Here is a 15,376-nt window from a genome sequence, read left to right as displayed (position 1 = left end):
GCCTTTTTTTTTTTTTTTTTTTTTTTAAGAAAGCAAACAAACAAACAAACAAACCAAACCAAAGCACATAAAACAAATCAGAAAGGTCAGATGACCTTCGCCTTAGAAGTGACTGTTTTCCTACTTTGTCTGCAAAGATCAGGATTACAAGCTCTAATACAAATGCCTACTCTGGACCTTTTTTGGTGAGATGGATCTCACCTGCAGATATTAAGTAGGAAAGAACTACGTTGAAAGTTTGCTGTAGGAGAGAAGTAAATACTTCATTTAAACAACTGAAGCATGTTACTACTATTTCCACATCTGCTGTCTGTAACACTTTGGAGAAATAAATGAACTGAAAAGTTTGTCTGAAATGAACAATAAACAGTAAACTAGTCTGACTAAAAACTCCATTCTTCAATATCCAGTCATCACTGGTCAAATTCATACCTAACTCTCTTGACTCCTCTCCTTATATTAACAAACCAAAAGACACCTCCACAAAGGTGCCTATAAAGGTTGTCAGTAGAAAGCAACTCACTGTGAAACAGCGAAGTACGAAAGACAAAAGACAGTTCATCACAACCTGACAAAAACTGCCTTCCAAAATCAGGATAAGTAATTTTAGCTAAAGTATTTTTAGACACCTTAAGGGCAGATGCTGATCCTTTGCTGTCTGCTCTGCATAAACATGAAGGTTTTCATAATGCAAGTTTTTATAATGCAGGTTTGTTTGTTTGCTTTTGGTGTTTGTTGTTTTTGTTTGTTTGTGGGATTTTTTGTGGTTTTTAAAAAACATTTCACTTTTTAAACCAATATAATATTAACCTGCTGTCTTGTCCAATGTGTTTACTTACTATATGGCTTTACTTTATGGCTTTAGTCTAAAATAAGATGTTAATGAAAAGCCTGCATGTGATGTATAGTTTGCAAAATCTGTTGGATGTTCCCTGCTCTTTTATGTAAGCATTTTTAATGGCTAATTATTCACATCAGAAGACCTAGAAAGACTCCCAGGCTTCAACACCCACAGATTTAATCATATGCCATAGTGATCTCTGATGCAATACGAGATGCACTTCTGAAAGACTTAGGGAAGCAAACCAGATAAATGTTTTGTTAAGCGGAAGAACCAATAGCATCCTCCTTCAAAGCAGTTATTCACTTAGTCACTCATTTCCCAAAACTTCCAATATGTGGTTGTTTTAACTATTTATGCCATGGCAAAAACTTTTTTAAAAAATACTGAATATGAAGTGTATTATCTGTAGGAGTCCCTGATTACAAATATCCAGATTAGCTCTGAAAGTAAGACAGACTCATTAGTATGAAAAAATTGCATCCTCCATTTCCTTTATTTTTACACACATATCATGTGTATAAAATGTGTAGCATGTGCTTGTACTCTATAACCACTTAAACTGGTGAGGAAGAATCACCCAACCAGATACACAATTAGTCAGGTATCAGGAAGTTTGACTGATCCAGTCCAAGAACATTGTTTTCCTCAAGACAGAGAAAAAACCCATGCATATTCATTCTTTTCATGTATAAAAATTATGTCACTGTGCATCGATGTGTGCTAATAGTCATTTCCAAAAGTTTCATAATGAAATGTTTGAAATATGCATCCTAATTAATTACAAGATTTAATTCAGTTATCTGAATAAACAATGCCAGGATTTACCACAAAACCTAAATATAAGCTATGAATTGTCACCTAATAGTGCAAAAGTATGCAGAACCACACAAGCAACTTTAAATTTATTATTTCTCACAGCATTCAGGCATCTTAATGTCCTGCTACTAGTAGCAAAAAATTAATTAAAAATTTTTAATAGGGTAGAGTAAATTAGGAGTGAAGAATAATGCAGCACTGTGTCAGGAGAAAAGAATTAAATAACCGATATAATTATGAAATACTACTTCTATAGCTTGGCATGACATGATAATGTTTTTACTACAAACTCAGGATAAACTATTTTGATATTTCATCAGCTCCATTAGTTGCAACAATGGTGACGAATAGTAAAATCGTAAAAGAAAGGTTTTAGGCATTTTATATGTGTAGAAATGTATTACTTTTAAAGATTACATTATTATTTAATGTTTTGCTTGGTATAAGAAAGAAGTAACTATTTTACTAAAAACTGTGATGTCCTCCCTTATTAACTGAAAATTAAAGTCTTTCCTTTACCATAGCACTCCAGTCAAGAAAGGGTCATGAATTTTGAGATCATGCTAAACCAGAAAAAGAACTGTTTCATTCAGTTAGGGCCCAGGTGTCTGGTGTAGAGCTCACATATATTATTTGAAGCATTTTTACTGAGACCTTAGAAACTACAGACAAAAAACCTGAGTGTAGGTTTTTAGGGGTAGTAGCATGCTGCACTCAGGTGCTCGATAAGAGAGTGATATGCAGTAAAAAGTAAACCAGCAAGCTTCTCTGAATAAATGATCCAGTCAATATGTAAATAAGATGGGAGTCACGTAGGCTTGCTATCATGTTTAGAACATTTAGGCAAAGTACTAAGGATGTGTAAAATTCCAAGGAGAATGTTAATGAAAAAAAAAAAAATTGTCAAATCTATTTTCAACATAATAGCAAGGGGATTGTGAGCTTTTGATATTAGTAAAATATTAGCAAATAATACATTCCTGCCAGATTAACATCCTTTCAGATACGCCCTTGCAATATGGAGGACATTGTAGTATGTACCATGATCAATCTAAGCAAAGATTCCCCTAACACAGTGCTAAACTCATTTCTCATTGATGCCACATTCTATATTTTCTGTCTCTTGTAGAATCATTAAACAGTCATAGAGATCTCTTAGACCAGAAATAATATTTTGTTACATTTCTAACATTTCTCTGAAAATATATTGTAACACTAAGAAACACTAGTCAAAACTGAACCAGGTGGAACCAAATTGATCCAAATGAAACTAAACTGAAACATTTGAATCCAAATGGAATCCAAACCCCAACAAGAAGAATCAGAGATTATTTGGACAACATTTAACACTCAGTAAAGCATGAAATAAATTTGAAATGCAAAAGCAAAAATTATTATATAAAAAAGTATTTTTACAAGTTTTATATATGGGGGAAACTGAGTAAATTATCCACCCGCTTACCATTGTGTTTTTGTGGTGTGAGAATATGTGGCCTCAAGTGCTGAAACACTTTTTTCTCCTATATCGTCTGATTCCATTTGTGCTGTATTCCAGAAAGAACTGTTTAAATTTGGTGCTTATTAAATCATCAACATCCATATAATTCAATTTAGATATAAAAGAGAGAAAGTATTAGCATGACCATGACTTCCAGCACTGAAGCCTCTATTCTCTGTATCTTTTCACTTTAAACATCTACAAGACAAAAATGTGAGTTCTTGATGCCATACTGCAATAGAAGGAAGATCTGGCGAAGGCATGAGTCATTCACAAGCCTGTTGCGTGCTTGTGCAAGTACTCAAAAATATAAATTCTAGAAAATTCAATGTGTGAACAATTTAAGAGAGATCTGTAACTTACAAACAATTTTTATATCCACAGTATCCTCAGAAGACTGAGTATAATTAATAAGGTCACCACCCAATAATTTCAAAATCTTACTGATTATTTAAGGTCCTCTGTGACCTTAAAAAATGAACATAAGATCCTTGATATTTATGCCCATAAATGAAAGTAGATACTTGAGAAATGAATATGTAGTAGCAATATTTTTGAAACAATTAAATTATATGAAGTCCAGGCCTTGCCTGTTTTACTGGGAAGTACACATCACTGATTAGTCACAATACATGAACATCAAGAACAGAAAAAATTCAGACCCAGAACCTAATTTCTTTACTTTTTTAAACAAAAACTCACCACCTAAAATAATAAAGTTAAACTTGCAATTCAAAAGTGTCCACTAAATATAAACTGTTGAACAGTTCTTAATACCAGTGTAAAGAACAAATGTTCTGGATCTTCTATATTCTTAAAATAAGAATACTAATTTTAAATTCTCAGGTAATGATTCAGGAATGTAACTTGACCGTCTAGTTCTGCAAATGTTGAAGAATTCCTTTTATTTGTAGTTGTCTTTTTAGCACTTATCTATGGCACACGAATACACTCCCCCTCTCACAATACTCATTCTTGTTTGCTTCTTTGATGCATATTAACTTGGCATTAATTTGTAGTACAATTTGTACCTTTTTTTTTTTTTTTTTTCATATGAGGTGGAATGTAGATTTGGGCTGTAAGTCCAAAAAAAAAAAAAAAAAATATATATATATATAAATAATTTAGATAGATGATTGCAAATGATATCTAACATTCAGCCATGGTAAGGATCCAACTATAAAACACAGCACCTGAGTTATCTTGATGATGGTATGGATGGCATTTCAGTTTGGATAACAGTGTGCTATTTTCAGAATTCATGTTCCAGAAAGAGGAATAGGCACAGAAAATAAGAGTCAAGTTGTCTAGCTATTATATGAAAGCAGTTTAGAAAACTGGGGCTTTAGTTTACCAAATGAGATCCAACAGGGAAAATGACTGCAGCCTATAAGAACAGAAGAGGATAAACACTGGGGACAAGTTAAAACTGAACTATGTCTCAGTCTTGGCACAAAAATAAATAAATAAACTAAGTGCAAATGCAGGAAGCTGAAGACGTTAAAGTTGCGAAGCATTAAGGAGTGAAGAGACAGAAAAACCTTTCATTCTGAATAATGAGAGCAAAAAAATTCTCTAACTACTTTCAAGACAGAGTTCAGTATGTTTCAAAGGGATTATATGATGTACTATCTGTAAAACATCCTTTTAAATTCTGTGTCTCCAAACCGTAAGAGAAGTCAATCATGGTTTTTAAAAAACTGAAATTGATATTTCTTTTCAACAGCACAAGTTTTGCTCTCAGAAAGTCCTAGTGAAAAGTTCACAATAAGAATATTCAAGTATTCATGATCTGAAATGAAACAATTCTATTATTAGGTTTCATTTACATGATATATAATGTATAAATGTTGTTTAATATCATGACATTGTGCAGCAAAAAGAAACATACGTTCCCTCCCCAAATACAGCTAAAAGAATGTAATTACCTCTTAAACTATAATTAACATAATCACCCAGTCATACTGTTGATTGTTTCATTTTACATTAACATTTGACTCTATGTATTTAATGGATGTTAATGAACACATTAATCTTTACTTTTCCAAAGCAGTCCTACCTAGAAATAGTATTACACATCTGAATGTTTTGTATAGTTTTTCCTAAGACAGTTCCTTGTTGAATACAAGATTATTCACTTGCTTGTGAAAGCATTTTCAAACAAATCCTGTTAATTCTGATTATGGTTCACTAAGCAGCATGATCTCATTAATTAAAAAAGTTGCTAATCAAGTAAATCAAAATGCTCAGCTGTTTTTACCGTTTACCTAATGAAAATTCTAATGATCTCTTCTGTCAGCCTCACAGAAGCCTAATACTTTTCAAACAAGACCCAGCAAAATAAAGAACCCATAAAGAGAATGGGAACAATGCAATTTCAGACTAAACATTCTTTCACAAAAACCGTTAACTAACATTAGGTCTACATTCTTGAGGTTAGGTGGAATATTTTCACACTAAGTAAATTTTCATTAGGAAGGGAGTTTTGTCTCTTATACTGAACTAACTAAATGTTTGAGAAACATGCAGGGGAGGGAGGAAAGGGAAAGGGAAAGGGAAAGGGAAAGGGAAAGGGAAAGGGAAAGGGGAAGGGAAGGGAAGGGAAGGGAAGGGAAGGGAAGGGAAGGGAAGGGAAGGGAAGGGAAGGGAAGGGAAGGGAAGGGAAGGGAAGGGAAGGGAAGGGAAGGGAAGGGAAGGGAAGGGAAGGGAAGGGAAGGGAAGGGAAGGGAAGGGAAGGGAAAGGAAAGGAAGGGAAAGGGGAAGGGAAAGGAAAGGGAAGAACTAGATGGGCTGCAAAAAGAAAATCTCAGTAGCAATCCATTCTGCAGACATACGTTCAAAATATTCTCAGATATTGCATAAGAACGTAACAAATGGATAACAGATGAGAGGGAGGCTAGGTCAAAGGGGAATGTAAAACAGAAGCAGCCTTGTTCTACACTGAAATCTAAGCTTCTGCATAACAAGGCATGAGTCTTTCAGTGTGATGTTCAGTACGAACCTCTTTCTTAGTGATGACAAGGAAATAATGTTTCTAATCTGTTGGGACTGTGAAATGTGCTACACCCCTAGTACATATATAATATCTATGATACATCTTACCTTGGTCTGGGCATTCTCAAAAATCAACCTCTTCTCAGAGAGAAAAATATTGTTTTAGAAAGGGGTTAGTAAAAAGGATACAAACACTTTTTCCACAGATCTGGTTTGGTTTTGTTTTTCCTAAGTACTCTTTTGAAGCTGCTCAAGGATACCAGAATAGTGTCAAGAAGGGTGATGGAGCAGACGCGAAGAAGAAAGGGTAAGGGTTTGTGACACTGTGTTACTATTTGTCACATAGATACTTGTGTCTTGCTTTAGTATTTTGTGTTTTTCAAATATATGATTAAAACTGTGGACAGAGAAAGGAAGACAAAATCTCAGGGCAAATACACGAGCTCTACCACCTTTTACATGCATAATAAAGAGCATCTTTAATTCCTTCATGACATTCTATTTTGTCAGCCAGATCTTAGACTTTTTCAGTGTCCAAGGCATTGATAGCTATTTGCAGAAAAATATTTACCTGCTATTTTAACTACCTCAGCTTCATATAAGATATTACTCAACAGTTGTATCTTTGTTTTTGTACTTGCACAGCATGATTTTCTTTCCTTTTCAGGTCACAGTTTTCCAGTCAAGAAATAGCAGCCTAAATCTTAAAAAGGTGACTTTAAACATTAAAATTCAAAAAACATTATTTATTTTTTTAACTGCAGGCCAAAAAGTAGATTAGTGTTGCATTCGAAACAAAACTGGACCTTAGTATTATACAGACTTAACTTCTTTCAACCTGAAATTCACTAATTCAATCCAGCAATTCAAATGTACAAATGTTGATTAGTTTAACAGATTTTTTTTTTTCTTATGCACAGGTAATAATTTATACTAAAAATCCAGAGTTTAGTCAAGCCATGTTATTCAGCTGAACCTATCAACTTGCAGAACATCAGTTTAGAATTCATTCTTCATACCCATTACCATTTCAATCATGCAAGAGGGAAATGAAATAAACTACCAAGAAACTAGAGTTATTATTTTCCTTATGATGCTCAAAGAGCTTGCAAGATGAAAAAGCACACAAATTGGAACTGGACATATAAGAACTAAGTGGCTATTCTGTCACACTGCATTTCACAAAAAGCATCCTCAAGGTTCTTTGATTAAAATATAAAACAGGCAAAATAAGCGGTACTTGCAAGACATAGTTTGTAGAATATCTCTAGTACAGCTCAATGTTTAATCATATTACTTCCGCAAGATTTTGAAATTAAGTCTGATACTTCTGCTGGTCATAAGTATCACATGAAAATTAATAAGCCCTTTATAAAAAGGCCAAACAGGTACACAACCATGGAAGTACCACAGTATATCATGTTATCCTATATTTTACTTCTTTTAAAAATGTATTTTAAAACAAACTGGTGAAAATTCTTAGTTAACAAGAACAACAGAACTGTCTGACCAAAATTGCCACCTGCCACTTAACACTAGAATTCCTCCTTATTTAAACTGCAAAACTGTACAGAGTACGCAGATCTGCAAATTTCTAATCACTGCTGAAAAACAGGAAATGGGTTAATCGAATCATACCTGGAGAAATTGGTTGGTTTTCTCATGACCCACGTCTCCAGCCTCAATCTGTGCTCTAGACAGCTTCTCTTCAGTTTCAGTTAGCCAGTGATTAAAGCTCTTCATGTCACTGTGGAAAAGCTGCCACTTTTCCAAAGATCTGTCAAACCGCCTGCAAGTATAAAAGGAGATGAAATAACTATCTATTGATACTTTACTTATTGACTACAGAAAAAAAAAAAAAAAGAAGAAAGAAAAATAATAACATGAGATGTCTCAGGTTAAATTTGGTGTTCTGTTGATAGTATCATGTATTAACATTTCTAACAGTTATATCAAATGGAAACACGGTAGTACTTCTGAACAGTGAAATTACCATTAATGTGTCACAAATCAGTGTGTTATCAACTTTTTAATCCTTCTCAATGTTTCAAATGAATTCTGTGGTCCAAACATGTTTTCAGTTGACGGCTTTATTAACCCACACAGCTCACATCATAGATACAATACCAACAGGCCCCAGCGTAATTGGGTATGCCTCTCTGTTTAGATTCTAGGATTAAGAAAACACAAGTGCTGATAGAAGGCTTCTAAATGCACCTGTAGCTGTAGCTACCAACACTGCAAACAGTCACTGCTGGCTAACATACTGGCTCTATGTTGTGACTATACAATGATTATAAGATCCCTTTTCAAAGAGAAGATAGCTTAGAAGATCTGTAATGCATCTGACCTACCATTTTATATGACAAATGATGAAAAATCAGTGGACAGATTCTTAAATCCTTACTTCCCAACTCTAGTCCCATGATCCTATTATGATTCAAGGATTTTTTGTTTTGTAGAAACATGAATTGTAATATTGTATGTAATACAGATGGAAAAGACTACTTTTTTAAATGGAAACTGCTGTGGTGAGACACTACCTCAAAGGATTGCAGGCACATACTACAATTCTGCTCTAGTTTTACTGAAACTCACTTCGTCTGCCTCTCCAATGGACAGAAACGTCCATTTGTTATCATTGCAAAATGAAAAATGCAACTTTCTTTAAAGGAATTTCTGCTTATGTTGTGTAAAGGGATAGTTTATTAAACTCTTCTTTCTATGTATGTTTCACTGCAATTTCATTATCTGATATACTCCTGCAAAACCAAAAATGCCTGAAATACAAGGATGATTGAAACAAAATGAAAATATTTTAAAATAGGGCTTTGTACAATAAGCAAGGATGAAAAACATTACTACTTCCACTGCAAGTCTACAGTTCACTACAAAAAAGGCCCTGTAAATACTTCTGGCACTTTGGGAAGATCTAATCTGTTTTTGTCCAGAGTGACTGATTGATCTTCTGGTTCAAGATCTGTTTGCCTTAGCCACTGTTGAATACTAAAGAAATGAAATTAAGGCAGAATTGGTGGTTTTTTTGGTGTTTGTTTTGTTTTGTTGTGGTGGTGGTGTCTCATGGTCTGTGTCTTAAGGAATTCAGTTATCTTGTGTTTTGGATTGCTGTTGAAATGTGATCACTAATCAGAGATTAGCTAGAATGTTTTGTTAGCAGATCATCATTAAACATGCTACTGTTGTTTAGTTTAATAAAATGCTCCTTTAAGGGATTATAATAGGTTTTAGGGTATACTTAAAGGATAAAAACAAAGACGCTCAGTTATTTTTCTAGGGAGTAATCTGGTTCTTTATGGACAGACTATACAATTTTCTGAATGTTAAAGAGTTTAATTCCCCAAATAAAATCACGTATTAGGTAATGCAGACTATTCCTTCCACGATTTTTTCTTTTCTAAAAGAAAACATAAGTTTTCTTTCTCTTCTGTTGGTTATAAATATTCCCACATTGTTCTTCACATTTTGAAAACTTTTAATACCATACAGTCTACAGAAGAATATATACTACTCTTCTCTAGACCTCCTTTTCTGGTAGGCAAAGATTTATTTTGCTGAACACACCTATATAAAGATGCAGGTTTCTTACTTCTGACATACTGCATATGGTGATCACTTTGGATGAATAATATGCAAAATAGAGTTGAATCAGCAAGCAGTGAAACACAGACTTTTTACTTATTCTGTTACATGAACTATAAGATAGAGAAATGTAAGGCATAGACAAACCTCACATATAACAATCTAATAAAATGATTTATTCAAAAACAGAATGGAATATTTAGAATATAATAGAACTATATTTTTTTAGAATAGAATAGAATAGAATAGAATAGAATAGAATAGAATAGAATAGAATAGAATAGAATAGAATAGAATAGAAAAAAGAAAAAAGCATTTAATCACAGAAATTTGTTGACATAAAAATATTTTTTTACTACTTGGTTACAAAATGCTGAAGGAAAACTAATAATTATTCAATTAAAAAATTTAAAAACATATTTTAAAGAACAGAGGAGACTAAATTCTGCATAGAACAGCAGTCCTTTAACTGTGAATCAACTCTCTTTGTTCCTCAAGCAGAACTTGATTCATGGGCCCTGAGGTTAGTAGCTGCTAAACACCAGGACTTTGATTTAAAAAAGAATAGTTACTGCTTAGTCCTATGCAGTCTAAACATGCATTCCAAACCACTCTAATATAGGATGTGTTCCATAAATGTCATTGGAAATGGAAACAGACAAACTATCAGAATAGATCAGTTAAACTTTATTGATTTTGATATGTCTGATAAAACCACAGCAAAGAAGGTGTTAGAGATCAGCACTGATTGACCAAATGATTAGTTTTGCCATTAACAGTGATGACAGACAAAGACGGACAAAAATGCAGCCTGGGAAAAAGCAATCCTTCTTAACTTTCAGTATACAGAATCTTACTAGTTAAAACTAAAAAATACTTAAGAAAAAAAGGACTTAAAAATCAAAAAGTGGTTTATGGAAAGACTTCTTTAAGCCTTTATCCACTGATAGCTTCCCACAGAAGTTGACATAAGTCTCTTTGTTCCCCGTAATTTCAAGCTGTAGTAGGATTTTATTATACTGTGAAGCTGTTATTTAAATACCATTCACACACATTTTATTCTGGAACCCATTATAAACCACCTAAGCAATCATTAGAAAAGACCGAATACAAAATAATCAGTACATAAAAATTGTTTCTATTTAAGAATGAAAAATAGATACAGAGATTTGTAGTAATTTCTACACAGTAGCTGTTGATGGAATATTGCTGTTGAGGCATCAAAATGAGTACTACCAAAATAACTTTCAAGAACAAGCACAGCTCATGCACACAAAATATTCTTGCTGAATACATTAGGGAAAAGTATAATTTGAAACACTTTTTTTTTTTTTTAAAAAAAAGTTATGGTAAACAAACATCTCCTACTGCTATAACATAGCACTGTAGCTTCCTTCCATGTTCTCTTCCCTTCATATAGTATAACCCTCCTCAGATGGTTCAGCCTGTGTTTCCACCTTTGCCATACCAATTGTGTCCTTTGCATTCTTCCCTCTTTATCAAGCAATGCCAACTGGAGATATCACAGTTTTCAAGCCACAGGTTTGAATATGGTCTACTTTTCATTGCTGTTCTGAAACCTGACTAAAATAACAGTGAAAATCTATATGTTTAAATTATGTTCAAAGAAATACATTTGGTAAATGTTTATGACCATTCTGCTTAGCTACAGATGAACACAGGAGTTGTTCAAGAACTGCCATGTGCTGCATTTCTTAGCAATATTGCAAACAGACTAGTGATCCAGTTAAAAACTGTACTCACTCATCTAACATATTTATTAGAATGATTTTGATAATTTATTACATTTTTCATACCTTATTTTTCAAAATGAGTCAAACAATAACTGAAAACACATGTTTTTTTTAAAAATCTTTAGTCTTAATTACATAGAAAATATTATTTTACATTTAAAAGAATCACCTAGAACACAGAAGTTAAAATCCCTTTATTTTGGTCCAGTATGGTTTCTTATTTTGGACACTACATTAAAATAGCTTTCCTCCTGTTCCTCACAAAATGAAATTACTCTTCCCAGCATGAGGAACTTTATCAGCAGCTTAAATGCAAAAATTCAGTAGGGGTTGATATTAGTATCACTGAATTTGCATTTCAGCACTGGCAAATTGAATTTTCCCTCGGTTTCCATTCTTCCTCCCTTTGCTTTGGCTAATAAGAATTGCAAGGAGAAGAAAAGAGAAAAGTTGCAGTGAGAACATATGTATATTTAAAACTTACAAGTTTAAATACTAGTGTTTTCTTCTCATGTCTTAAAATAAATTGTTACCCTCAGTATAATGAGTATAAAATAGAGGAAATTTTTAGACAGGTAAATCCACCAAAAATCAGTGCTCTTTCAGTGGTCAACAGTACTTAAATGCTGTTACAACAAAAAAAGAAAATGCAGTTGTTGCTGCAATGGCAGGTGCAGGTCCATTCAAAATGGGGAGTGAAAGGGAACATCACCATGCACCTTCATGCTCACACTGTCTGTTACTGGAGATCCCTCCCTCCCTGTCTCTAGCTAAGTGAAAGCATCCCCTGCTAAATCTGTGTATTACATCCTTTTACACACAGTGTTACTTTAAATATCATTTTTAAATGTTAAAACAAAGAGGCTTTTGTTTTTTTGTTTTACCACTTGCAATACTGTTAACAGGTGGCAAGTTCAAAACCCACAAAAGGAGAAGGCTAATGAACTAAAAATGTTGAGCAGTTAAGTTGCTGAAGTCTTGGCACAGCAGAATGTAGACAGTAAAAAAATCACAAGTGAATTCATAAAAGAGAAATTCCATGAGGACTATGAAAACTCGGAATGACAATGGCTGCCTTGGGACTCCCCAGGCACACAATCTGGAGGTTAGGAGGTGTCATTACAGGCACCACAACTTGCATTTCTCTTACCTAGGGATCCACTCTTGTCTGCTGCCAGAATCAAAGCACTGAGCTAAAAAACCCAAATGTATCCATTCCTTTGTATCTTCATCTACTTAATCCCTTCCCCTTTGATAAGCGTAAGCAAAAATGGTGTGGGGAGTAGATGACTATCTGATATTTGGGAAGTGTTTCCTCTTTGATGTGTCCTCCTCTCCTGTTGTTCTTAGCGTGTGCTCGATAAAAATATACAAGCAGGTAACCTGAAGCCAAGCGTTAGGTTCCGTATGGACTCCAGACTACAATATATGACTCGTATACATTGCAAAGGGCATAAACATTGTGCATGAGCTCTGACACTTAGTAAGGTAACCTTGTTCCTCTAACTTGAGTATGGTAGAGTTGACATGTGAAAAACAACTGTACACTGACCCGATCTTTTCTACATGCACTGACACCCCAGCAGGGAACGTGTTAAGCAATTGCTTGAGGGAGCAATTTCCTTTTTTCTCATTAGTACATAATGGATTTATTTTGCCTCTGGAAAGGAAGAAAGCAAAAAAGCAACCAAAGACAACTGCTAAGGTAACATGCAGCACAGTTTACATTAAGCCATAAAAATACTGGTGCTTTTCTTCCTTCAAAGACTATCGTGCTACTTAACCTTTGGATTTGACTTGCCATAGCAAGTCTATTTGGACATGCTGTCAGTGGAACTCCATACAATGGGACTAAATTTGATGTCCCATGTCCCAAGGCTGCCATTTTTAAGAAGCCATGCAAAGGTGGAAAGAAAGAACTTCTAATACAGTAAAATCACAAACTTGAGACAAAGTATGAAAGGCTACTGGTTTGTTGTTGTAAACCAAATCTTAATTTTGCATCTGTGTATTAATTCCTTGATATTTTTGATAACATTCCTTGATAAACCGTGAAACCCACTTCTATGATACATTTTTCTTTAGCAAAACTTCACATATAGTTGGCCCACATGAAAAACGACACTCTTAGTTATAAATTTTCCTGAAAGTCATTATTTATGTCATGGGAATTATTATTGTTAGAGATATGCACTCTTATTCATCACATTGGAAAAGCATTCAGTAAACTTCATTTCTATACTGTTGCTAAACAATGTACTGTGGATTATGCTAATGCTAACCTACAAATTATGCAATTTTGTCAACTTGATTCAGCACAATTAGCACCTTGTAAAAACACACAAAACATCAAAGTAGTCTAAATAATTATGTATTAGTGTGTGAGAGCATAAATTTCATACTTAAGGCCATATTTAGAGATAATAAAATACGAAAACTTAGTTTTGTCAAGCAACTTCTACAATTAAATTGTTTAAAGAAACAGCTAACCTATTTTCAGAGGTTTTTATGTTTTCATTTTAATTCACCGAACTAATGTCTTTTGAGTGCTTAATTTATATTTAATTTACATATCCTCTCTGCATTAGGAGTAAAAGTGATGATCTCATTTTAGACACTGCTACATCTAGATCTTGCTCCCAGGTTTTGCTGTAGGTCCATTCTGGGACAAGACTCCGCTGTACCTACTCTATTCAAACCTCTGCAACATGCCTTTCACCCACAAAACAGAAAATGGTCAGAAATACAAAAATAAACTGCAACAAAAATAAACGTAACACCATCCATCATTACAAAACGTAATTTCTCTCCTCTTCCCAGAAAGTAGACTCACTGCACCCGTCCCAGCTCTCCACAACACCTCCATCATCACATATAAATTAGAAACTTTATAAGTTACAATTACATTATAAACATTTTAATGTCTTGAGCTGTATTGATTGTATTATTGTTCTTGACCCAGTAGTCTGCAGCTTAATTTCCCATGATATAGTTACTGATACCGTACCATGTAGTGTCAATCACTGTACCAAAGACAATGACAAATTAACTGTGAAAAAGCAAAATCATGTGAGTCATTCCTGGTTTTTGGACATACAAATTCATTTTTATGAAGCACGAGAGACCAATACAATTAATAACCACTTACAGTTAATAATTACATCAAAAAAATCCATTTTGTTCTAATGGATGCCATGTGTCAATAGTCTAAAAAGCCCACTCCATATAATTTATAAAATGTACATTCTTCTTCCACACTAAATAAGATTATTTACTATGAATGTGAATATGAATTTCGATTTTGAAACTCCAGCTTTTTTTCCTAAAAGGTTTTCATTCAGTAGAACAGAGATTTAATGATGTATTCTAGAGAACTTTTCCTTGATACCAGGATTAAAAGCAGGTAATAACTTTTCCCTAGAGAAAATAACGAATCACAGAATCATAGAATCGTAAGGGTTGGAAGGGACCTCTGGAGATTGTCTAGTCTGACCCACCTACAAAAGCAGGTACTTGATTGAGACATAGGTTAGAGAGTAGCACATTGCCACTCCCTTATACAAAATAAATTATTAATGCAATTGGTAATAAAACTACAAATGTCATAGCTTACCAAAGTGAAACTGTCAAAAAATGCCATGGCAAGAAATCCCCAAATGAAGCATTTTGCATCAAAAGAACAGTGGCTCAGTATTACAGAAATTCAAACTAGCATTTCTGCCTGCACGTGAGGGGTATGCACACCTTTCAGTCCTTGTGATGGGTGTAAACATACACTGCACTTCTAGCCAGGATGCCACCTTATGGTAGCATCCGTCTGAAAAAAATGACATATGGGCAAAAAATCACATTCACTTCTGACTGTCAGGG

At 34.0% G+C, this 15,376-nt stretch overlaps 1 protein-coding gene across 12 annotated transcripts in view; it reads right to left on the bottom strand.

The window, feature by feature from the left end:
- The window catches only part of DMD (dystrophin), a 1,243,922-nt gene that overhangs the window by 578,682 nt on the left and 649,864 nt on the right, over window positions 1–15,376 (bottom strand). For all 12 annotated transcript variants that reach the window (XM_065859822.2, XM_071812115.1, XM_071812091.1 and 9 more), the window contains one exon: window positions 7,791–7,941. In XM_065859822.2, coding sequence (XP_065715894.1) covers window positions 7,791–7,941 — 151 coding nt within the window. The remainder of the gene's footprint in view (window positions 1–7,790; window positions 7,942–15,376) is intronic.

Source organism: Patagioenas fasciata, chromosome 1 (genome assembly GCF_037038585.1).
Source record: "Patagioenas fasciata isolate bPatFas1 chromosome 1, bPatFas1.hap1, whole genome shotgun sequence".
Taxonomy (NCBI): Eukaryota; Metazoa; Chordata; class Aves; order Columbiformes; family Columbidae; genus Patagioenas; species Patagioenas fasciata.
The sequence above is the reverse complement of the archived record's forward strand: the minus strand, read 5'-3'. Positions and strand labels throughout refer to the sequence as shown.